This window comes from Bombus vancouverensis, chromosome 2, assembly GCF_051014615.1.
Source record: "Bombus vancouverensis nearcticus chromosome 2, iyBomVanc1_principal, whole genome shotgun sequence".
In the NCBI taxonomy this organism is placed as follows: Eukaryota; Metazoa; Arthropoda; class Insecta; order Hymenoptera; family Apidae; genus Bombus; species Bombus vancouverensis.
Window position 1 is genome coordinate 21110180 of NC_134912.1, and position 26571 is coordinate 21136750.

The window sequence follows — 26571 nt, forward strand, 5'->3', positions numbered from 1 at the left end:
TTTAGGTTTCGTGGGTAAGGCATCGAGATATTCACCTGCTGACGATCGGTCGGTACACTTACACGAGCGACCAACGTTTCGAGGCGATGCATACGCCGCACACGGAAGAATGGACATTAAGGATACGATATCCTCAGAAGAAGGATTCTGGTATTTACGAGTGCCAAATATCCACAACTCCTCCCATCGGATACTCTGTTCATCTCAACGTGGTCGGTAAGATATCCTTTAACCCGGATAGAACTCTGTTACTCTAATTAAATTACCATCGCGAATTACTCGAACCAACTTCTTCCATGCTGGTCCGCTTAAATCGAATAACTTTTCTCGCAAACGTTTTCTACGTGACACTAATGCATAGAATTGCTTACCCAGCGCACAGGCGCGCGGCTACGTACAAAAGTTTGACTCGCATCACGTCGTAAGCAAACCTCGAGGACGAAAACTCGGATAGAGGTGAGCTCGGTTTTCTCGTTTTAACGAACGACGCGAGGTGTTGCGGGCGAAATTACTGCGCGAATATCGTAACTTAAGGGCAGACTTATCGTCCCAGACTTTGTAACCAAACAGATATCGCGGCAATCGCGTACGTATCGGCGGCTTAATCGTACACGCGACGACGGTTACATGAAAGGAAACGCGTTATTATTCTAGCAACGTAATTATACGAGCTAGTAAGAGCGTGTATCGAGCGACGTTCAAGCAACGCGACGAGAAGGGAGGGATAGAGGATATGGAATCTTCCGCAGGTATAAACACCGTAATGACAATGCGGAAACATCGTCCAACCTACACTCTGATGCTGTCTGACGAAACCATCTATTAATTTGGAGGAAATTTTCCCTGGTGGATCGTGACATAGTTGTAATTATTTGCTCGCAATCATTGTCATCGAACCGAAGAATTTTACGGCAAGTCGTTTCTTTCTTACAAGCTAGATTAATCTTTATAGCAGATATCGTGTTTGATGGAACGAAAGATCACCCCGATATTCTTATAGTCACTCGAACGCGTGAAATATGTAAAGATTCTGGACAAAGTGTATGTTCGGGCTGCAAAATTTGTTATCCGAATGCGTCTTTTCAAGGGTGTTTTGGGTCGCTGAAGCCGGAAACGAGGGTCGTTTGTCATAGAAACGAACGGTGTTGAAAATTCCGCCGTACGAATATTTGGCCGGAGAAAATCTTAATCGTAGAAATCGCGCAAGACTACGATCATACAGAGCGATAAGCGGTAAAGAAAGCAATGTTCCGTCGCTTGGATCACGATCTAATCGGCACGATCGAACCTGATCCGTTACTCGCGATTCACATACGTCAAATGTATACGGAACAAAGCATACACGGTAGGTTAAGAGTATCAAATTGTAAAAAGCGACCCTGATTTTCGGCTTCAGCGACCTCAAAAACCCCTAACAAGTGTCGTTCTGGTAGATTATTTTGCAGTCTGGATGCATTTATTTACGTTTGTTACGATTACAAGCGCAATGTACTTTCATAATTGATCCTAAACATCCCCCGTTCTGAAAGATCGTGGAATCGATTATCGCTTAAAATTATTCCAAACGATAATTTATTTCTAGCTACAAATCGGAAATCTCATCTTGATTACTTTCTGTACAACTCAAGTGACTACCGAATGATAGTTTCTGCAAGGAATGTATGTACCACTAGAGACGAAAGTTTTGCAAAGGAATGCAAGTTCTGTAAGGGCATTTGGGGATTGTAAATTAGCACGCTAACGTTCGTTACATGTTCTGTATTTTCGTCTTTAAGAAGAATTACCTGAACGTAGCTAATTCGAACGACACCGGAAAGTATCGTAGGTTCTTCGGCTTCTTCGTGATAAACGAAAGGCACAAGAGTCAAAGGTCGGAAGGAAAGTAGCGAAAACTAAAAGAAGAAGAAGTGGAGGTAATGGTTGATCCGATAGAATGGATAGAGTGGATAGATAGGAAGGAAAGAATATCAAGAGAGGATTCTGGCGATTTTTCCTCTTTCCTTTCTTTTCACGAGCAGTAGGTTCATTAGCCTCGACGATAATTGTCCCGCTGCGTGACTCGCCTTTGCAAAACATCGTTCGATACTCGACGTCCGAAAGAGTCTTCCTGCTATTTCCTTGTCCTCGTCAGGTGGAAGTCGTGAAACTCGTAAGAGCGGTAAGTCCTAAGATATACGGATCCGTGTAACGCTAGAAACAATCGCTTGATTTCTTTTTTCTTTTGTTCGGTCTGCGGGATTTTAGCCTGTAGCAACCGGTCGAGGTCCGATAATAGCCGGTGACGTTGATCGATCGCCAACCCTGGAGATCGAACCGGATATACCGATGATCAGGGAACAAAACGTAGTCTAGTGGAAACGAAAAGAATCGCGTACATATACGTATACGCATGTAGATCGTTATCGATTCGGCTGGATACGATGGAATTTAAGTGTCTGGCGATCTGTCGCGGTTATAGCGTTACAGTTCCGATTCTTCCAACTTATAGGAAATCCTATGAAATCGAATCGCGAAAATAAGGTCGATAGAAATTGTAAACTTTCCTCGTTTCCTTGTAACGTTTAAGAAAAGCTCTCTCTCCCTCGCGAATTTCTAGTCGAAGAAGATACATATTCCGCGAATGGAATCGTAAAGTACAGAAACAAAGTCGAACGAAAAAATAACTATAATCAGTCGCGAAATGGAAACCGTGGATACGAGTTGGATCGAGATAGTCTGCGTAGTTTTAAGAATATTCGTTGCTTCGTGTTTGCTGGTAGAAAGAAATAGCTGTATATCGAGGTAGAAGCAGACAACGCCGCTAAGAAGCAAGGAGCGAACGTCGATTTGGTATAACGGGCAGAAACGATGCACGTGGCTCGGTGTATCGTGCAAACTCCGCGTATTTACACGAGGTTCGAAGGTAGAAGCAGAGAGGCGAAGAAAGAAACGGTGGAGAGTCGGATACGTCTTTAGGAAAAGCTGAAAAGGTGTTGGACAAATTGTTCATTCGTGGCAAATCGACGCCAGTTCCCGGTTTCTTTTGCGACGTCTAATAAAGGAACTAGACTAGAACGAATCGAAAAACAATTGCCGAGCTTTCAGCGGCATTCTTGGCACCCGATACCCGTGAAATTGCTGCGACAAATTGAGTCTTTCTGACGACAACAACAACGGCAACATCGACCTTTTCCTCTTGGTATCTGCTCCTTCTAATACTCGTCTCGTCTTTTTCTTTCTCTTTTTCTCTTGCTCGTGCTCGAACCTGGAATGCAAGCCAGTTGCATGGGAAAGAAACGACCCCGTCGCTCGTTTCGTTGTCTCCTTTAAAGCTTCCCTTCTTGACGAAATCGTTTGTTTCGCCGCCGCTTCTCCTCCACTCTACTCTTGCTCGCTCGAAAACCGCGCAATTTATTTATAATTCTTCGAAAAAATTCTCGTCGACTCAAGCAGCAAATCAAAAGTATATTTTGCGCCGGGAAGTTTCGCGGCCGTTCCATCTCTCTGCAAATTGAATTTGCGGAATCGAGTCAAGACATCATTTGCCACGACTTTCTCCTCCGTTTCACCGTCGGCTTTTAATTCCGTGAAACGAACTTCGTTTCTGCTAACACCAACAAAAAAGGAAAGGTATTTAAACATTTTTACCTCGGAGCTCCATTACAGAAATAAAGTTAATTCCTTGAATGTTAACTTAAAACACGTCCGTTGTCATACTTCTTGCTATTCGAAAGTAACAGCTTTACGGGCTTTTACCAACGTATTTCCCCGCTGAAATTTTCTTTTAATTATTCGGTTTACCTTGCGCGGGAATCGTTTTTTAATTCTCCGTGAAAAACATTCGACAAGCACTCCCGGAAAATGTACCGCGCTCTATTCAATACGTTCCCTTTTATTAGCCACCCTCTTTTCCCTTTTTACGGATTCACCGCAAGAAAAGGATCCGTGATCTGTCGAAACGATCACCGTTTACATTTATAGCCTCTTTACGATCGTCCCTTGTGTTACTTTTATCGCACTCGTCGCAATTGCCGCGTCTAAACTACACGGACTTTGCGACAACCGCAGAAAATTATTTGCTGTAAACGCCGCAGGCATTACCGATCTTCGCTGTAACGCAGTTTTCGTACATTAATTATCAGCGTTTTATCGGAGATTCCGTTTCTCACCGTTTCCGAAATCTCGTTGCATCTTCGCGTTTCGTTAATTTCCTCCTATTTCGTTTTTACCATCGTTCGATGATATTAATAAATCGTGACGATTTATACAGAAAATAGACGAGGAAACCGAAGGTATCGGAGATAAATTTTGTTTGGAAACGTTGTCTGTTTTTGTTCGATCGAAACAGGCCATTTCTCGTGTTTGAAACGTTCCTATAATACGTATTTTATTCATCGTTCCAATTTACCTTGGTTCGCTATAAAAATTCCAACGTTCGCTGAGAGAAGAAACTATTTGCACGAATTTGTTCCTCTTTTGATTGCCTATTTCTGTCGTTTAATTAATTAAAGCACAACGCCGAGAAACTTCGGTTGACGTCAAGCTCGACGAAAGAGGAAGCGAGAGAAACAGAGTCCAGTGCTTTTGAGCGTTTTTAATTTAATGAAATATCATTTCACGTTGGAAAGTCGAGAAAGCAACGAAGGATCTTGGCATTTTCGATGCATACCGGGATCGAACGAGAAATCGCGTTCCGATCGTACGAGTTATAGAATATCGATGACGTCGACGACGGCCAATTCGATCGACCGGCAATTGCGAATTTTTACGTCACTACGGAGGCCTTTACCTTTCGACCTTCTCAACGCAACGCAAACCAATATCTGCTTTTCGTCGTACATCAATTTCCCTAGCATCGGCTGTTCGGCCAAGTCGTCCTTCGTTCGTGAAACGAGAAGAAAGAGTCGAAAGGAAAGGGCTACTGCCCAACAATTACGACTCGTTACCATAGAAATTTGGCAATGGCAGAAGCGTAACGATATACTGCTATGTATGTTAAATTTATATTTAATACACTTTTCGGGGAAGAGGAGAAGAAAATAAAGGGAGTTTTTCCATCGAAGACGAGAAATCTAGAAATTTCATTACTCAGCCGTTTAGTTAACTCGTTTCTGCCTAATATTTTCTGTAAAATGTAAGCTACGATGCTGCAATTGTTTAACTAATGTACCGAAAGTTTAACCCGTTTGTATTTTCACGGCAGTTGCATCGAATATGTAAATGGATCGGATGGATAATTAACAAACGATTACCTCGTCCTCCGTTACGATTTAATCACGATATTCACACCTGGAATACCGCGGTTGAACCACAATAGATAATCATCGAAATGCCGAGCGTAGAGACGAGTCTGCGTTTTCCCGTGAATACGCCGAAATCTCCGTCTCCTTTCGCATAAATTAATATCAACGCCTGAAACCGAATAAGACAAACGGGCCAACTGTTTGAAATAACCTGACGCGTGTTCGAGTTGTTAATGTTTTGGAGCGTTCGGTTTGTACTGTGGCAGCCAGCTGTTCGAGTACTCGACTCCATACGCTGAAGATTCTTCGCAAATACAGGTTGAAGAGTCTTGTGCAAATCGGCCGACAGGATTATGAATTGAAATACGCGGGCCACTGGTCTCCGATAAAACTAGATCATGATATTCTCCAGAGGCATGGAGAAATTGCACGTTATACGGCGAATGCGAAAACCTTGTACGATTGATCGATCGTGCACGCTAAATGAATGGAAGACGGCAAGATTTAAGTGAATTAGGGTTGGTTCTCGTGACCTCGACAGAATTAGAAACAATTGCCGATTCTTGGCATCAATCTTATCAGCGAATTCATAAAGACGAAGAAGTGGATAAAAATATTCCTAAGCATATATGTATGTGTGTGCGTGTGTGTTTTTCTACCATCTTTAACGAAGTATTGCGATTAAATTGGAATCGGGACGAATCGAAATTTGTGTACGTATCTTTCAGGTGTGTACAGCGTTTTCTAAGGAAAAAGGCGTTATACGGTTCGAAAACTGCAATAAATTATGCATCTTTGAACAGAGCGTAAAACCTTTTTTACTTTCAGGAGTAGAAACTTCCGAAACTCTCGTATGCGAATAAATAAAGTTAAACGAATGTACCTCTTTTATCATTTTGACGTATCTATATTTTCTGATAGAAAAGAACTTAACGCGGAATAAATATAAGAAAGGGAATAAAACTAATTGGCTTGAATCCTTAAATTTGCAAGTCGAGTTGTTTATATATTCCATTGTGAAAAACATCGAATGAATAATTAATAACGTGATTTCGTTGTTTTTAAAAATCCATTTAAATGTATATTTAATATTTGTAGAACATTTTAATTAAGATATATTATATTATACCAACGTCTCGTTAGTATAATTATTCCCGCATCATTGCGAAGTTTTTGCTTCGTGCGTGTTGACGTTACGATAAAAACTGACCTGTAAAAACGCACTTTCCATTCATGGGTGCATATTCAGTTTTTCACTTGTACGTTCTTTGTAGCGCAATTTCGCTAATTTGGAATAAAAGGTGAAAGACATACGCTATTTTCAAAGAACATTTCGCGCCTACTGCAACGGAATGCAACGAGTATTGGTCGCGAGCTAATCGAAGTCGACGGTCAGTGCTTCGTGCCGTTTTCAGTTTGGCGTCACAGTTAAATTCCGGACACTGTATACAACGTGCCTGTGATTTGTTACCTTCCTTGTTCGCGACATCGTTCGCTGGAAGAGAGAAAAATACGGCGTTCGTGTTCGATCGATTCGGACTCGTTCGTCGAACACTTGCATTTTCGTATCGCGTTACGCCTGCAGTCGAACGAAGCTCTGGTTTATCGAAACGGGAAGACGCAAAGTTTTCAAGAGCTTTTACAGCGACCGTAGCGAGACCTTCTTCGCTCGCTTCGGAGGGAACCGACTCTCTGATCGAAGGGGTGGCTTTTAAACGCGAAAACCGATTACATAACCCACGGCGCGTATGATTGCGCGCAACAATGCGGGAAAGGGATGGCTCGCATTAGGAATCTGGGGCTTTGATAAAACAGAAGCAAATCGCGACGGATCTCGTGCGCAATTTATTGCTAATACGCGCCACCAAGTGCCGTCATCGTGACGGATTAACGAGGCGCCGCGCCGTTGAAAATGCAAAAAGCTTTAATTTCAATGACTATAGGGTTGGTGTGGCGTACGAGCTGAATAATTACATGGTAGGAAGGGGAGGTCGGATCATCGTGATAACAATACTCGAACCTCGGCGTTACAGCGTGCTATTGTAATTACCTCTCGTGCCTCAAGTGCAACGTGCTATTTTCGTGAAAATACCGGGGCCCTGGCACGCTCTATGCACGATACACCGATATATTCCTCCGGCAACGCCCTACCCTCTTTTTTTTACCGACCACGCTAACTACGGCCTGCCGAGCATCTTCCATTAGTTGAATAATTGCCGGGGCAAAAGTGCTACGATGTGCGAACCTCTGTACTTTTCGATCGTTACAAAGGACGCGAGTATACATTTTGCGTTGATAACGCGTCACTCCGCAACCCGCGTCCAACTTTTTCCTTGGCTCGCGTATCCACGCATGAAGTACGCTTACGCTTACGTCGTACTTACGTCGTAAGAGGGACATTTGGCCGATTGTTTGGTCGAACGAGAGTCCGAGTCGCACGGTCCTTTGATATACGATCGTGCCATATTCGAGCAACGAAATCGGGCAAGCTTCTACAAAACTTTAAAAACTGCACTGCGGTAAAATTTTACGAGCTGACGTATCGTTCGAACGAAAGGAGTTTATCAACAACCGCATGAGCGAGTATTTTCTGTGTATGGATTAAACGCATCGGTAAGACGGAACAGTTGGAAGATTTTCGACTTTGTGGATTAAAGTAATTCTTGACGGCCTATAAATTTCGATGGTGTTCGTTTACGAGCTTTGAAAAGGGTCAGTTGGCGTGGCTAAGAGGAACGGCAACGGGAAAAGCTTTTAACGATTGAGGATCAGTCGAGCATATCAGTTACAGTAACGGACTACATCGACGCGGCAGGCACGGGAGTGATACCTACAAAAGCATTGCTTAATCCTGTTTCGATAATCCTCTCACCGGCGCGGCGCTGCTACGTTCGACCAAGTATCCCGGCCGACTAAACCACGAGAAATTCCCACCAATTCGAAAGTACCAAGTTTGAAATCAAAAGCGAAATTTAAGTAAATTATCTCGCGTTTTCTAATGTCTCGAACTTGAACGGCCGTAATTCAGCTTTAACTTTGCGCGTTAACCGAAATCAATCCTCTTAGACGATGCGTTCATCTTTCGAGCGAATTAATTGAATTCGAAGGTATCCTTTGTGAATAACGCTTGACGGGCAGGCACAGCGACGCGAACAGAAAATCTGCGTAGTTAACGGAGAAATTACATTAACAAAAAAAAAAAAAAAAACAAACAAACAAACGTGCGTTTATGCTTCGAACTTTGTAAATATTCAAAACGAATGTTTCGTGGAAGATCATAGACTTTGCATCTCGCGCGTGACAAATGGAACGATAAAAGTTTCACGCGCGTGAACCGGACGAGGAAAAACGTTCTGCTTGAGAAATACAGAGAGGAAAGATCAAAATGTTTGGAGGAAGCGAAATCGAAACGACACCGATTGCAAAGAAAGAGAGAAAGAGAGAGAGAGAGAGAGAGGCGCGATCGCGCAAAAGCGATCCGAAAATTGGTTCGAACGAGCACAACTTAAACAGGAGTTGGTTCGAAGGTTCGATTGATCGAATAGAGTGTGCGGAAAGGACGAAATGGCGTTAGGCGGGAAAGGATAAGAGGATGAGGGAAAAGCAGGTTGAAAGGAGACGGTTTGGCGGAGAAGCAGCTCCGATTATTGCGACACGTCTAGCGGCCAAGCAATTTCTGCGAAAGCATCGGTTAATCCGGTTTCGATAATCCTCTCATCGGCACCGGTAGATTCTACTAGCTGTAGTTTCGGCTGGAAGCAACGAAGGAGGAAGATAAAAGAGAACGAGAGGCACGACACGTTGGCGATGGGTTAAAGGCGCGGAGACAGAACGATTCGTGTAAAAGACAGAGAGGGAGAGCAGATTAACGAGCTGTGCGGAGGATACGGGTGATATAAAGTTTCGTTAGTTCAATACGGTGGCGAATGATTTGGAATGTTGGCCGTACGCCAACCTCTTTCCAGTCGGTTTAACTGAAATAAAGGATGTCATATTGAGAATTTGCCGAAAATAATGTTCCGACCGATAGTGATGGCGCGTTATTGTAAGCAGAGACCGGTTCCTGGGGGATCCTGGCCGCCCGGGGAACGTTATTTTGCGGGATTATCGCGAACGATAAAACTGCTCCGTCATCGCGGTCGGGAATAACGATCGGGGTTGTTAGTCGATCGCGGTCGAAAATAACCGCGAGCTTTTACCGGCCCTTCCATTAGGATTGTACTCGCGGTCGAACGAACGGTGTCTCGTGGAAATTTATCGTTCGGCTGTGATTAATCCGTCGCGAAAACATATTACGACCTGCTCGACCAAACCACCGACAAATGCTCGTCCGACTGCATTCCAGGTAAACGGATATTTTCTATTAATCGATCGATCCAGCGGAAATAGCGCGAGTCGCGGAGGAAATTGTTAGGCTCGTTGTCGCGGCAATGCATCCCGTTCTGCCTTTTATTTCGTCGACGACCAGACGAGTATTTTACTTTATTTCGCTTTATTTTATTATATACGCACAGAGTATAATTCGACTACGGTCTAATAAAACCGCGAAGCGATCGTTTCTCTTCTAATCTAGCGCTCGCCAATCTTCTGAAACTTTCCGTCGTATCTTGCTGACGCTTTACATCGACTAACCCTTTCATTACGTAAGACACACTATGTACCAAAGTTGGTTTCACGATTATGGTGCAAGTTGTGCAGGTAAGAAGACTTCTCGAATTTCGAAACGATAATAAACTCTGTAATGCCCTTATCCAACGTTACGAAGCGTACACGGCAATTTGCGCAACAAATAAAACCAATCGGAATTCTCTAAACCGCACAATGCATTCGAAGCGAGTTGTAGCGAGCGGATCTTATTAGAGTACGAATATTTCCACGGCTTTTCGAAAAGTTAGCCGAGTACTTGGAGCGGGCATCTCGGCATTATCATGGTCCTTTGTGCGAATGGCTCTTGTTGAACAGTTCCGTCCAAGTTCCCTCGTGACCACTGCGGAATCGTTGGCTACGGAGTGCCTCGTAACATAGAACGCGCTGGGCTGTCCAGTTTCATGCTTGAGAAGACATTTTGATCGTGCATGCCCATTGAACGTGGCCAACCAGCGCCTTATCTCCCCGTTAATAAGATATTGGCCGCTGAAATATTCACACCTCGTTCGAGTACCGCTTAAACGAAAACAATGTATCCGTTTTACGAACGGAACGGTTCGTTCCTCGATTCTCAAATATCTCTTAATCCCGAAGCGACGAAAAGTTTTTCCAGGCCGTTCACCACCTACGAAATCAAATTTCCATCGAACGCGTTCAAACAGCCGTTGGTGAGAAATTTGCTCGCGCGTTTTCGCGCCGGAATTTCTATCGGAAGTACACGAACTTGCGATTTTGCTACGTCAAATTTAGGGTAAAGCTTTAATTTGTAGAAAGTACGTCGACCCGAGTAGTAGACGGCAAGGGTCGAGATTTCTAAATCGTTAGCTTTCGTTTCGGCTTAGCCGAAAATTTCTCGAAACTTTTTCTCAGTTATCTGTAGCCCGCGAGAAGGCAGCAATTTCGCCAATCTGTAATAAAGCGGTTCGCCTACACTTTCCTCGAAATGGATTCTCCCGACTCGGCGCGATGAGCCATAATCTTGTCTCGCTTAGTCTTATTAAGAATTTTTTCTGCTTACGCTCTCGAAAATAAATTTTTTTTATCGGCTAGTTAATTTGCATGAGTTTATGACAGTTTATGACATAAACTCCGCGATTCGAGCCGACGACGGAACGCCTTGCGCCAAACGACCAAGCGATTTTCTTGCCACGGGATTTCGAGTTCATCTCGAGGCAATTACCGCGAAATCCAGATCGAAGCACCCCCCCCCCTCCCCCCGTGTAAAACGGACGGGACGATTTCTCTGCGGACGATGCGATGATCAGAGTTCGGCTCGATTTCCGTGGCCGCAAGCCGTTGCAGGGACGCGCGAAAGCTATCGGTCGGTGGATCCGAACGCAATCAATTTCTATCGGTAATGGCGTGGACGGAAGATTATTATCGGAGAGAGGAGTGTTCGTGTCGGTGATAGAAGGGCAGGGCAGAGTACGTGAGTCGTGTCGTGACACGGAGGATATGGCGCGTAACATATGGGAATCATAGGTTCTGAAACCGTAGGAGCGGCTCGAACGGTTTCGATCGCAATGGTCGCAACGCGATGCAACGCGACGCGACGAAGCGTTGCTAATAATACATGCGTCGCGTCGATCGCACGCTTATCCTACTCAGTTAAGTCATACTCGATACCGCCCCGCCGGTTCTGTGCATGTCCGTCGGGTGAACGTCCTCGTAGACCAAGTCCGGCGTTATTGTCCTTCCGAACACCGGTCACGACCTTCAACCGCAATGGAAATCGCTTTGCGACGTTGAACCTTCTGGCTCGCGTGGGACGCGGAGCGCTAGCCTTCGTTATCGATCGCCAACTCTCTTTTCACGTACCGGAATAATTTATCTACGCCTCTGGCTGATGTTCCAGTCTCCAGTCACGTCGTGACTCTGACACGACGGTCTCTCTGTATTTCCAGATGAAACGAGGCTACGTAGCGAATCGAACGATTTCACGCGCGCTTCGCCTTCAGGAATTTTGGCCTCGCCCTTTCGTAGCAGCTTCGTTGATAAATTGCGAGCAAAGTCGTTTTGATCGGTGAAACGATAGCCCTGCACAATTACGAATATCGAGCTTTTTTCGCTCGCTGAAACTCTTAGGCTAACTTCTTCGTTACGACAACGATCTCGATTTCTCAGTTTTTACGGACGATGAATTATCACACTCGAGGAAAGAATTGTCTGTTCGTCGAGGCATTCGTTGCTTTCGTCAAAGTTGCCACGCGCGTAAAATTCGCAACGAAAGTTACGTTTCTAATCTCAACGAATTGCGAAGAAACAAAATTCGGAATACGGCATAAAATTAGGCGAAAGGCAAATAGAAAGAAAAGCGAGGCGAAAATATCGTTTCTTAAAAAGCGAATAAAACGCTGGAGCGGGAGGTTTTAAAGTCATGGAATCAAGTTGATTAGATCGTCGGGATTTCGGTGTATCAACGTCGAGGAGAATTCTATTCTTGCCGGAGCGTCGATTTACTATCCACTTCCACTTGTTAGCCTTTTTTGCGAGCCACTGGGAGCACCGGTGATTCAATTGCGGCCGAAGTCGCGGTCGAGTTAGGTATCCAGGGCCTCTTCGATTTATTTCCTGTCGTAGCTCCGAGGCCAAATAAACATCGACTGAAGATCGACGGTTTGGGTAGATATTAATTCGTCGAATTGGACGAACCTCGGAGATTCTGGCCAAACCCAGTTACGGAATTATCGGAACAAACGTTCTCCATATTTAAATTTTGTCGTTTTGAACTTGCCTCGAAAGAATATCTATGTTCCGTCGATCGAAGTAAGTCGGAGAAAAAATTTCGGATCGAAAGCCGCCTAAAAGGAGCAAACGTTTGTCGAAACGGACATCTTTCGCGGTAAGCGGCATCGGTGACGAACGAATCGATACGCTAACAGGCAGGCCCGTCGAGCTTTCAGCGTAATCGATCGATTTCTTCGCGTACGAACGTCGATGAATTCCCTACGAGACAGCTACCAAAGAACGGATCGATTATTCCTCAAGGAGCGAATTCTCGAGGTGTCGCTACTGCCACGTAAACTGTCTTCTGTACCGATACTCGCCCCCTTGTTCCTTCGGTCCAGTCAAAGTTCCCGGAGGAGAAGCAATATGCCGTTGAAGGGTCACCGCGATCCTTAACGCTTAAGGCTTCTTCGGAGGAAGCCAAGATCTCTCGCTGATGTCAAATTTCGCTCGAACGATCGCCGGTCGTCCTTGTTCGGATAGCGCGCAACTTATCGGCCGGTTCGATGGTTCTTCGAAGAACGACGAAATCTTTGACGCAGCGACGGTAGCTCGCGCTTAGAAATCTTGGTCGGTGCGTTTACCGTTTCTCGAGTCTTTTAATTTAATCGAGGAAAGATTTTTACGTCTTCGAGGAGCGAACAAAGCAATTCCCTCGAGCGTAAGCTGACGCTGTACGAAGCAATTTGCGTCTCGGCCGAATAAGAAGCAACTCTGTTTACAGCGAAAACGTATTTGTTCGAGAATGTACGACCCTCTTAAGGCAGCGTCGTTGAAAATTGAACACGGAAGCGAGAACCAGGGGTTGGTCAGCAAATCATGACTGACCAAAGAGAATTCGAGAAACTCGAGGAATCCCCGTAGCCGTTCTCGCTTCTCTTCCTCCGTCGTGGATGAACCGTCGCGCGAATAAACCTGTTATTCCTTGCTGCAAAATGCCACGGGAATAACAAGACCGCACCAGTGAGGCGATTACCACTGTCGATGTTTGTGTACCGTGTACCGTTCTGTCAACGGTCAACCGTCTACCAACGAAATTGCAGTCTCTGGAGCAAAAGTCAACGATCACTCTATCAGGAAAATAGCAAAATCTGAATTCTATTTGCTGCTACGCTCTTCCTAACATGGATATTTTTCGCATCGTTCGAGCGACATAATTCTGGCTGTAGCAGGCTCATCGTTTTCGTGTAACATCGTTTTCCGGTGGATTATTTTACCGCGATAAGTTTTTATCGTTTTATCGTTATACGTAGCAGGTGCAGCGAGAGTTTTACGGAGCTTCCGTAAATTGTTTGCGAGAACGTTGTATCGCAGATATTGCGGTGCATTTAACAGTCGAAGGACACGCTACCGGAGAGGAAGCGAAGGTGCCCGAGTTGGCAGGACGACCCTAAAGTTGGTCAGCAAACCAAGGAAATCCGGAGCTCGAGCTTGTCAGATAATCCAAACTCTACATCGAACGCTCAAGAAACGTACTCCTCCTAGCGCATCCGTAATCTTAGGTCTCTGTGTGACAATTGTACGATGAATTACGGCAACGGACAAACTCGCTAGAAACCTAATGTCAACTGCAGAAACCAACGCGAAATATTCGCAGGAGTAGCAGCAACGAAATATTCCCTACGGCGTGGAGCGGCAGCGGCGGCGACGCCGGCAAAATCCACCTGTTTATTCATAGCCAAGTGCGAAACGTTCGCTGCCGCTGCGAATATTTTAGGTTGGTCTGGGGGCTCCTTAATTCTATTTCAGCTTTGTTTCATATTTCGTCCTCCCTCTTTACGTGCTCGAAATCTACGCGTAACGAGCCACACGAAATAGAATACGTTCCGATAATTTCTCTCGATACGAAAAAAGAAGCAAACTGAGGTGTGCTAATCTAATCTATCGTCGTGGAATACGTGCTGCCGTTACGAATATCTCGCGTTGTTTCTGCGACTCGTTCAAGCAAACAAAGCAAGCAGAAGAGCAAGGAGGATAAAGCAAAACTTATTAACTTAAGATTCCGTAGCGGCTGTCCGAAGGGAAGGTTCGTCCGTTTGATCAAATTTATGTACATCGTAATGCTCGCAGAACACGAGACGTCCCATCAAAACGATTCGATAGACGATACGCTTTTCCGAGTAAGTAGACGCATTCCGAAGTAGGCGGCCTTTCGTTGATTGTACGCGACGCGAATTCCTTCGAAGGGAATTCCGACTTATGTAGAGTCGATCCGATCGGTATTCCCTCGGTCAAGTGCTGCTTTCGAGAAACAGTATCGGATATATCGTATCGAGAGATCTTCGTTCGCCGTTATTGGATTTTATTCGACGGACCAACCTTCTCCCTGTGTCTAACAATAAGATTGAATTTGTGCACTCCAGGGCAAAAACAAGCGTTTCCCTTCAACCGTTTCTTTTTGCTATTTAAGAGAAACATCCAGACCACTATTCTTCGTTAACGTCACTTTACCCGACTTCGATCCTCGTATCGTGTCTGTAAATCTAATAGGATCATCGAGTCATCGAAGGGATTGCCACGCGTAATAATCGAAACATCTATTCACTGGTTACGTGGTATAGTTGGTGGCGTTACTCTCGACAAGCAAGTTTGAAATTTACATTCTACGATATTTTAGACACGGAAGGATCACGAAACACTGTAACCGAGTCTCGCGAGCTTGGTCTCGAGTTGCCGCTGTACGCCTAAAAATATCTTTCATAATTTCTAACGTATCGTGGGAAATCTTGGGAGATGGAGCGATTTGCACTACCGACGATATATTTTAAATACATGGCTAGATATAAAATAAAAGAACGTAAGATCTCTCGCTAAGATTGATCGTATCTCTCAGGTCAATTAATTTTCCTCAGAATTTTTTTCTAATTTCCCTCGCTCGTATATCCTCGTTCATCTTCCCCACCTAACTCTTCTTCATTTCCTTCGTCAAAACTAAACAGATGCCTTTCGGTTTATATGCACGTGCCCATCGGTTTGACCAGTAAAACCAATAAAGAGTTCGTTCTGATCGCAGAGCCGGTCACTGAGATCGCCGGAGCTCCAGATCTCTTCATCAACAAGTACAGCACGATAAACCTCACATGCCTGGTCAAATATGCTCCCGAGCCACCGTCCACGATCGTTTGGAGTCACGATCACGAAGTAAGTACTCGCAACGTTTTCCTCTTATGCCCGCCAAAAGCAGAAGACACCGAAGGGTTTTCAAGTTTTCGCGCGCTAACAGAGAACAGCTATTCTCGCGATAAGCAACTAACATCGTTGTTTGTAACATTAAAGAGGGGTCGAAGGAATACGTGTACATTGTACACGCGGTTCATTGTTATCCTACGATATCGATTATCGCTGCAGTCAATAGCGTTCGTACGAGCCCCGTTATTTACGAAGCCTGCTAACAAGCTCGCGATTGTTCCTGGACAACGATGCGTAGAGGGGCAGCGTGTAAATAAAGACGATTCGAACGTAAATTATTCGTGACTGAGATAAAGCTGCCGTTGATCGAGAATCGAGGCTCGTCGTTCGCTACTAGGAATTTATTAGGAAAAGGCCGTCGTATTTCTCCTCTGCTCTTCGGTCAGCGTATTATAAACGACCGAAAGAACGATAGTCGATCAAAGAGGAATAAACAAACGCGACGGGAGTGGATCGAAACTCGCGTTCTATTTTCGTTTTCAGTTACTTTGCGTAAATCGTTCTTCTGTTTCGTTCGCCAACTTCGTTGAAAATACGAAGAAGAGAAGAGGCTGAGAAACGAAGAAAATATGGAAGCGAAAAGTAGGCTCGAGGAGCCGTTTCGTAGGTAGTCGGCATCTCGGCGTAGGCTGGAAACGTGTTTTAAAGGCATTTATTTCGCAACGCATTTCGCCACTCGAAAGAGACACTTCCTGTCACCACTTGTTCCCTCGTCTGCAACGCCAAGTAGCTTTATTCGGTGGTAGTCACGTTACGAGGTGGATAATGCGACGCGCTGTCCGTCTTCTTTGTTTCGCAGGCGATTACCTTCGACACACCGAGGGGTGGTATCAGCTTGGTCACGGAGAGAGGACCCGTGACTTCCAGCCGTTTGCTCATTCAGAGAGCGATCGAGGCAGACGCAGGCCTGTACACCTGTTCGCCGAGTAACACCCATTCCAGCAGCGTGCACATTCACATCGTCAATGGTAAACGAAAACATCGTTCTTTGTTTTAATCGTGCCACTAATTCGATTAAGTGCAATCGTACAAACTCTCGTACAAACAGTACCGACGTTTGGTCGCGCTATATAAAACAATATGTCGTGTCATTTATCAGTTCTCTTATGGTATGTCGTCTTTCCTATTCCGTGGCCATATTCTTCTAGAATTCTTATTATTTTCAACTTTCGACAAAGTCGTTTCGATACGCGCCCAAAACGAAGCGAGTAAGAAGCTACGAGAGGCACTGATCTGGGTAAAAGAAAAGACCGATAATCGTTGATTGGTCCCGAGGCAGCCTCGTGGATTAGTTTCGCATCGTCTGTACGTAACTTTAGAATATAACGCAATGGCCCTCGAATAAGGCCACTCGAAGCCGTTGCCGAACCTAAACCCCGTTGACACATTTATGGTTCTGGCTATTGGCGATACGATATTCTTTGATATTCGTCCACCTCGACACGAGCATCTCCTCTGTAAACAAGTTATCGCCAACAAGTATAACCGTTTGGTACTTTTATTTTATTTATTCATTTATTTATTTATTTATTTTGGTACTTTTATAAAGTACGCGAATGTTTCCAATTTCGTTGTACGCTGTTTATTTGAAAGATATTAAAGACGAAGGTAGTCGGTCGAGGTAATTACTCAAATCGTTTGTCGCAACACCACATTACGGAGCTATACGATATTTTCTTTCAATTTTTCTTGCTGTTAGTCGCCGAAATCACTTTGCATAACATTAACCCAAATAGCACAGCGACGCCCTAAATTAAATATCTCTGTGTTTTAGTTTTCGAGATGCAGGCCGACGTTGTTACGATAACCCATTATCTTGATTCGTTTTATTCTCGATGGCGGAGGTGTGCGTGCAAAACTGGGTACAAACGAGTTTCGTAAACCGCGTAATCAAAATGAAATCTTCGGTCGCGTACATGCCGGGGTTCTCTCGCGCCACATCGCAGGGAAGGAACCGGGAAACTTGCCGGGAAGAGTTTGTTGCGAACGAGCGCAACGCGTTACAACCAGTTTCAGAAGTTCCCAAAATTTCATTTACGCATCACTCAGACATATTAGAAGACGCTGTTCGCGTACAATTACGTTTAATTGCTTAAAGCGAGTGGAGATGTTCGTCTAGCTGAGCGTGGCGTGGCGTCGAGTCGCGTCGAGTCGCGTCGAGTCGCGTCGAGTCGCGTCGATCGATCGAAAAGTCGTCTTTTTCTCGAGAACGCGACAGTTTCGCCGTGAATGTTGTTTCCAATGTAATTCATTACGGTTGGCAAAATGGAAACTACCTTTTTACATCGCACCGTAAATTTCGGTTTGTTGCAGAGCATCCAGCGGCAATGCATCACGGCAGCGGCGGCGGAGTGGCTGCGACCTTACTTACCCTCGTTCTACTTCTTTTCATGATCATTTAGCCGGTGCTTGGTTTTCATGGAAGGGTTTAACTGCGGCGTAAATTGCGTGTTAGCGAGCCGCGGCGATCGAGTTCGTCTTCGTTCAAAACGACAAACCGACGTCGACTTCGTCTAACTCGTCTAAGCGTCGTCGTCTGCATTATCGATCGTAAGAACATATTTCCGAATAAGTTACGTTCTTCCTTTGTCCCTTGAGAGAACACCTTTATGAAAATACTCGATCTTTTAGTTGTGTTTCTTGTTTCCTAGTTCAACGTTATACCGTAATGTCCAGCGACATGCAACCTAATCTAAGTGATTTCTTTTTGATATTGCGACAAATACTAGCGAATTTTTCCAACTCTCCCTCCTATTCTCTCGCTGTCTTTCTTACGATTTCGCGCGGCAATCATCCTCGACGATTTTCGTACACGTTTAACGCCAGACCGGTACGGATTCGACAGATGAGTTTCCATTGTATCGAGTCTCCTGTCTTTAGTCCGTCTCCTTTAGTCTTTCCATCAAGTAGATACGTCGTACTCGCGGCAGGAAATCTTTCCTGCTTTCTTCGGCGTTAGCTTGAAACGCGTTCGCTCGAATCGGTTGCGCATGTATGTTAAAGAACGTATGGTACGATAATACGTTTCTACGAGTTAAATTGTTCGTAGCACTATAGAAAATCGCCTCGTTCTCAGTTGTTATCGAATCGTTAAAAACATTTTGCGAATCGATTAAATCTCTTTAACGAGCCTCCGCGATGATTTTCTGCGTAATTTTACGATCGAATGGGCAATCGAGTTACGGCAGCGCAACTGCTATCGAGACTGGATATAATTAAAGAAAAAACTCGTTCGAAATGTTGCCACGGCGTCCAATGATAAACTCGCTTCAGTCCCGTGTCGTGGAAACTTTCGTCTTGTTTTCGTCTATACGTTTCTATACGTTTACCTCGAAAAGGATATTGCTATCCTGGCAAACTTGTTACATACTATTCCTGTCATCGGGAAATACAATCAACGCCAGACGGAAGAGCGTATAGTCTTCCGCGTCTGTCGCGAATAATCGACTTACGAGTGTGAACGAAAATTCATTTAGAAACAGGAACTACTATAAGCATGTTGCATATCAGAGAGAACGTTTTAGGAAAGTTTCGAACGAGACGTTTATAGATCGTCGAAGAATTTACGTAGACCCGATAGAAACGAGAGACTCTAAGGGAATCTAAGAAAGAAGATAGAGATGAAAGGATATTGGAACGTAAGTACATATATATATATATATATATATATGCGTAAATACGTATCGCGTAAGTGCAACGACGTTTTCGAGATTTTCCGTGTCACGACAGTCGTATCGCGTGAACGTTTTAAATGGTCTTGATTTAGAAACGATGTGATTCGACGTTGTTTTCATTGCCAGATCGTAAATCAGTCCAAGAGCGCGCAAACGCTTTGTCACGCAACTTTTTTCCTTTATTCGCGCGATAAAAGTTTGTTTTCGTGGAATCGCATCGTAGAAATCTACAAATACGTTGCAACGATGCGCGCGCCAGTTTCTTTCGAAGGTATTACGAATATAAAGGCCAGTCATTCCGTCGCAACTCAGCGCACGGACAATTGTGCCAGAAATTTGAATACGAGTTTTATTTCGGAAATAAAAGACTGGATCAGCGGTAGAGGTCGAGTGCACCGATGCGCAGCACTGGTTAAAGAAAGGGAGTGTTGCCAGGAATTAAGAAAAGAAACGCTGAAACAGTTTACCCAAAAGCTCTGCGGGGCTATTCGTACCGACTACTTAATTTTATTCTTTTATAGGGAGAAACCTCTAAACCATTCTCATTAAAGCTTATTTCCGGAATAAAGTTATTACGTACCATTCCCGCGGATATTTTTGTGCGGATGCTCGAATAAAAGCGTGCATACGAAGCGAGCAAATTGCGTTATGGCGGATTAAATTTAGAATTTGTTACATGTTTGTATTGCCTACCGTACACATACATTTGTTTGCGGCAATGTAAATATTCGTTGTATCGATCAGTGTAACTAGCATCACGTTCGCACAATGTATAATAATCTTTGTTGCTTTTGTGATGTTCTTTTTTGTTATGCCTAAGGGACCACGAGAGTTAAGTAAATATAGATGGTCCAATTATTCTCATCAAGTTAGTGTTTGAAAACGAAAGGCCGGGTGTTTGCGTGAGCAAAAACATCTTCTGGATTACGTATATTACGTACGTAACAAAGAAAACGCGTTTGTTGCCAAGAAATCGTACCAGCGATTCGTCGAGTTCTGTGTAAGCCTACCTCTCTGTGTTATACTTATTATCCCAGAGTGATATCTTTCCTCCTCGAAGTAGGTTTCGGCGACAAAGATACCCTGTTCGATTTATGGCTATCGTTTATGCGAAATATCCATGAGAATGGGTTAAAATCTTCCGTTTCTTTACCAGTCTCCCAACAGCGAAAACTCAGAATCCATAGGAGAAAGGCTCACCCTAGTTAGCATGTATTTGCCACATGAACGTAATCTCTGGAGAAGTTTTCGTTCGACGACGAGGAGAAGCGATGCGCGATCGGAAATCTGGGATAATGGGGCTATCTAGTAGAAAAATTGAAATCGCAAAAATCAACGAGACTCCGTTGTTATCGTATGCGAATGTCGTTACGAGCATTAAATCGTTGTAACACAAAAAACGCGACCGTAGTAACACGTTGAAAGGAGGATTGTAGAAAATGATCAATTTTTGTATAGCTCAGGCACTAAAAATATTTATAGAACATCGTTCTACCGGTTTTCAAGGAATTATACAAGTACAATTTTTTCCCGGCAACACGATGGAAAAGCTGTAAAGAAAAGGAAGTTGCAGTATGAAACGAACAGGCCGAAAAATTGATAACCGTTAACTTGAAACGATGATAACTTTGTATAGAACGATATGCTATAAAGGAAGAACCGAAAAATCTCCATTTGTATCAGTTGGTAGGACTTGTTGGCAGCAGACGCGTAAAACGGAATGTAAACTTTCGCGTAAAGCGTAAAGGTTTTCGACCGAATCACAGCGAACACGTAAACTTCATCGTATATTTCACGTTATATGTATATTTACTCGTAACGCAGTACCGTTAGTTGTAAGCGTTTTTACGAAGCCGGAAGAGCGACAAGAGTATCTATCTAAACGTATTGTTAGCCGTTAAAACGGATGTTGATCCGACATTTAACGTGGTTAGTCGACGGTTATAATAACTAGCCATTACGTCTTCTTCGTTTAAGAGATTTTTTACAAATGTACATAGTTAAGGACCTCGAACTTTATAGCGACGATTCTTATTCTCTCGTTGTAGCAATTTATTAAATTAAAAAGGAAATCTGATCCGTTCGATGTTATTTCTGAAAACTATTACAACGAATGACAACGTACATACCATATCCAATTCCACGTTTAAAGTCCAGCACGGGGTAATATTCCCTAAACGAGCATCGGATTTTTATTCTTCTAACGCTGAGATTCTTTAGAAATGCATGACGTTTAAATCGACGACGATACTTCCTCTCCCTTCCATCTAACGACGAATCGAAAATAAGATAAAATATCTTTGCGAAAAAATTTTCATCGGTCTGAATACGTTCGTGATAAGTTCAGGGTTTTTGTCTTTTGAAAATATTCACACGTTTAAATAAACGCACACGAAATGTATCGGAAAGTTGTTCGGAAAATTTCTTGTGCTTTTTACGGTAGATACATCTTGCTATCGTTGTTATGCAATTGTCGAGGTTGCAAGAATGTTATGAATTCTAAATATGAATGCTAAATTCAAAAAGACGTTGCCGTGTTTTCACATGGACGTTAAGTGTACCGATTAAAGAGAAACGTTCGAAATTGATGGATAAAAAATGTCATTGAACGAAACAACGATGTATCTTACGCATCGACGAAGAATAGCCAAACAGTCCGGCAATATATGTGGCAACAAGTTTCCGAATACCCGATTATGTTCCTATTTCGAACGTATAACTAAACGTCTGAAATTTCGACGAATTACGGTCGATGTATTTACATAAAAACTCATCAAAAGATCCTTAAATTCCTTTCCCTGGATCGATGGTTGCGACGCGTTGAAAACGAGGGGCTAACGAATTAAACAAAGTTAAATTAAAGCACGGCTGAAGCGAGGCAAAAGGCGAATTACAAAGAGCTAAATTATCGAGAGTTGGCCGGTTTTTACCACAAAACCGTTCAATTATATTTGGTGGAAGAGCCGGTGCGACGTGGAACGGCCGCGAAACAGCCCTTTCATTCCAGAACCCTTTTCTTTTCTCGTTTTAAGTAACCGTCGACGTCACATTTTCAAGGAGTCGTTTTAATTAATCCACCAGCGGACCAACGCTAATTACCCCTCTTTGCAGCGAGACTTTTTCGCGCGTTCTTCGCTTTGTAACATCAACCGGTCACCCTCTTCAATCTTCCGTTAGATTTCACCTGCCGTAGGCGTGCCGCACGACGCCCCCTTTCTTCCTTTTCTCGCGCCATTTTTCTGTTTCCGCTCTGTCCCCTTCCTCCTACTAAGTATACACTTTTTGTTCACGGTTTAATGACGCGAGAAAATACGCCGAGACCGACTCGCTGCAATTCGACGGTTCCTTGATATTCCGCGATCCCTCTTCGATCAAGCGGTTCTTAGCCAGAAAAGATCTGTCCCAAACTAGGACGATATCCGTGCGAAACGAAAGCGTCGCACTCTCATTTGTTTAAAAGCAGCCAGAAAAATTTTGATAATTTACGATTTAAGCGGTAAAAAATTCTACTTTCGCTATCATTCTACTCGCTACTATTCTACGAGAAAGATGTGGAAAGTTTTAATCGACTCGGTCGAAAAGTTTTTATATCTTCTTCCGAAAAAAGAATTTATTATCAACGTTAGAACGCCGTAGATGTACAGGGATTTTTTTATCGAAATTTTCTGCAGTATCGCGTCTCGGTTAGACAATACGAGTTGAGGATAAAGGAACGGACGACATTATCATCTAGTCTACTTAATTATCCTTTCAAGCCGGGATATCAGCTTCATCGTCGGCGTGAAAACGACCGCGAGGAGGATATAATTTTTAATTACTTCTCTCGGGTAAACGCAGCGAGATTTTGGAAAATTAATCGCAACTCTCGTTCAATTGCTCGGCTGTCGGCGGTTGCATTTTAATAAACGTTTCAAATATTTGCATTATCTTACGTTTTTATCAAGTCGCAGACTCGAGGTTTCCATTTTTCAGCTGTACATTCGCTGTAGATCGAAGATGAATAAAATTTAATTAAAAAGTTAAAGGAACTTTGCTGCAACAAATAGAGCTACGATGAAAAGAAGTTCTAATTGGAAGAAGAATAGATCGTGTTCGACGCAATTATTTTCCGGCATTCTCTCATTTCCGTCAGTCGGAGAAGAGACCGTGTTTCCTTGTTTGGCCATGAATTAATTGCTATTTAATGGCCTCGATGGGCGGCTGGTTTCGTTCGCAGCGAATCGCCAGCAATAAACCGTGGTTGTTCCGAGAAACAACGTTAATTGCGTAAACGAAAGGACAACGCCGAGGAAGAAGATTAGTCGATTGTTATTTAAATCAGGTTTCCGAGTTTTCCTTCGGCTCGAACGCGTGCTATCGCAGTTAAAGTCCAGCTGCTAGTTTTACCGGAGCGTCGCTCATTTCGATCGATATGAAAACCGGCGCTTATCAGCGTACTCGTCGAGTCCGGTGATAAACGGCAGATCGAACATCGGTCGGCCGATCGATCCAGCCAGTTACTCTGGGGTTGATACAATGGGTCAATCAGTAGACGTATACATACGTAGACGTATACAGACGTCTACGGCTATTTGTATGTCCGCATGCGGCCTAACGTTCGCGTTCAATGGACACGTCGCGTCGTATCCGCGTTCCACTCCGGCGCGGCTTTGTGGCAGAAGTATCCCTCGCGAGTGGACACGTCCGATCATTACTTACCAATCGTGACCCCGGTTGAAATTCTATCGCTCCAATTAGCGAGCGACGCGCATCCAGCGTCTCCCCTGCCACTGAACCGTCGCGTCGTTCAGGATCGATGCCAACTCGGAGGACGATTCTACCCAATAGGTGGGCACCGATTTCTGTTTGATCGTCAAATTTAATGTCTCGCTGGATGCCCACCAGCGATCCCGTAAGCTTTCCACAGAGGTTCTGAGATTTTTATTTTTCACGCACGTTAAGAAGAACGACATTCCGATTATTTGGAGTACTATTTTAAATATTAATTTTAGTGATTACGATCGACAACGTGATTTTGATAATGCGTTGTTGGTATCTTGACGTAGCGATATACGGATAAGAGAAGGAACGAGAGAAAGAAACATCGAAATATCATTTTCTGCGGTAAACGACGCAAAGAAATTACGAAACAACATCCTTTTCCCCGCGTGACTATCCATGGAGGAGTGTGAATAGCTTACGGCAGACGACCGTGTCAGCGAATAGAACGCAACGAGATAAACAAAATCCGATACGAACGTTGACAAATTCGCATCTTAATAAAACTGGATCTAGCGAATAAGCTTTCGTCCCTTGGAATCGTTAACGAGCTGCACGGAGAACTGCGCAGGCAGAGTTCAAACACGAAATTAGCGTTAACAATCTTTCGTGTATCTCAAAAGGACGGAGCGAGTTAGAAACAAAGGGGTTGGACAGAATTTCGTTTAGCCACGAAATTAGGCACGACCAATCGGATTACAGTTGGGCCGACAAACGCGGCTCGTTATCGAGCCGAGTTCCTCGACCTTTCCCTAACTCGCGATTACGGTATTTGACGCTGGTGGGACGATAAATTAAGTCGAAGATTGAATTACAAGCATTGCGCGACTTCTTATTCGCCGGTTCTTTTCCGACGACACGCGATCGCTGCGTTTACCGCGATTCCGATTGTCGGGGTGGTGCTCGTTAATGGGAGATAGCGTGCTAAAGAATTATCTTTTTCGCACGTTTGATACTGCGTGACATTTCGAGCCCTTCGAGAAACATTAAACGCGAATAATAAGAGAGGAAGGAAAAATTATGTCGTCGTTTTGTTGAGAAAATAAGAAAATTACTCGTGCGAAACGTAACGAATTATTTGTTTAAGATACCGTTCTACTTACTCGAACGCGAAACGTTGAAGCGTTTGATACAAACGAGGAGGCATATGTGAAACATTTGATCTTTTTCACGGTGAAACGAAATATCGTACATGTAAGCTGTGAATTTAATTTGCCTACGGAATCGCTAAACACGGTTAACATTCACACGCGAAAGTATCGTTAATCGTACTATGCGCGTAACCAAAGTACGATTACATTTTTTCTCCGTAAAAACGTATGTACGTTCTGTTCAACGTGATTCTGGTCTTAGGTTATTTCGTACGCGTAAGTTGTAAATTTTTGTTAAACGTTTTGTGCGCGTAAATGGACGACGAGGTAAAAAATTAAAATTAAAAACGAGAAAGGATCGCTATGCTCGCCGTGTCACTACTTCAGTCGATTCCTCGACTTCGCTGATCTGTGACAGCCGGTACTCGACTGGTCTATCTTCGCTGAAACGGCAAGGATGGATAAAGCGAATGTTCGACGTAGCCCGTGGTGCCGCAAGTCCATAATCTAAATGATCGAACGCGTCTTCGGGTATCCGGCAGCAGAGTGAAAACGAACACGCTGCGCCAGGGATAAATTCCATGGAACCTGGTTAGCGTGCCAGTTAGCGGAGCTCTCGACGAACTCGAAAAGAGACAGAATCGTCTCCGGTTGTACGTGGCTAACTTTCCTGACTAACTTTTACCAGCCGGCTAGAATGGATTTGTAAAGTTCAATTTAATTCGACGAGCAGATTTATGTAGACCGATGCGTTCCCGTTACGCTCGAACTGCTGCTCGCTTCTTAATTACGTCTCCGGATACGGTGGCGCCGCTTTACGATTCGCATTTATCACGGGACCTCGTAAGATTCTCGCTGAAAATATACTACCGAGAAACAAGAGAATGCTCACCGTCGTTCGTTAAGACATCTAATTTTATACGCCTCTTAGTTTGCCGTATCGCGCCGTTATTTATTTTTCTTCGAGCCGGTCAGAGCGGAATAAAAGAAAAAAGTGGGCCGGTGGCAAAATATTCGCGCAATTAATAGGTGATCGTTTCCCATTCTCGTTTTTCTAACCTGCCATTTTTCCTCGCGCTTTTTCGTCGCACTGCTCGCATCGTTCGATCCCGTTCCCGCAAAAACTCGCCGGTTTTTCAGTCGCTATTCTTCAGCGGTCAAACGAACAGCGTGCCTCGGCGTAGTTTCACCTGTCCCTTCCTGGTTCTCCCTTTTTTCGCAAGATTTATTTGCTCCGGGGAAGAAGCAGGTTCGCGCGAAGCC

At 44.0% G+C, this 26571-nt stretch overlaps 1 protein-coding gene across 2 annotated transcripts in view; it reads left to right on the top strand.

The window, feature by feature from the left end:
• Positions 1-21584, top strand: part of LOC117160092 (zwei Ig domain protein zig-8) — a 58979-nt gene extending 37395 nt beyond the window's left edge. For both annotated transcript variants that reach the window (XM_033340521.2, XM_033340522.2), the window contains exons 4-7: positions 6-216; positions 15610-15737; positions 16585-16753; positions 18099-21584. In XM_033340521.2, the coding sequence (XP_033196412.1) occupies positions 6-216; positions 15610-15737; positions 16585-16753; positions 18099-18187 (597 nt within the window). In that variant the 3' untranslated portion in view covers positions 18188-21584. The remainder of the gene's footprint in view (positions 1-5; positions 217-15609; positions 15738-16584; positions 16754-18098) is intronic.
• Positions 21585-26571: the final 4987 nt, after the last annotated feature.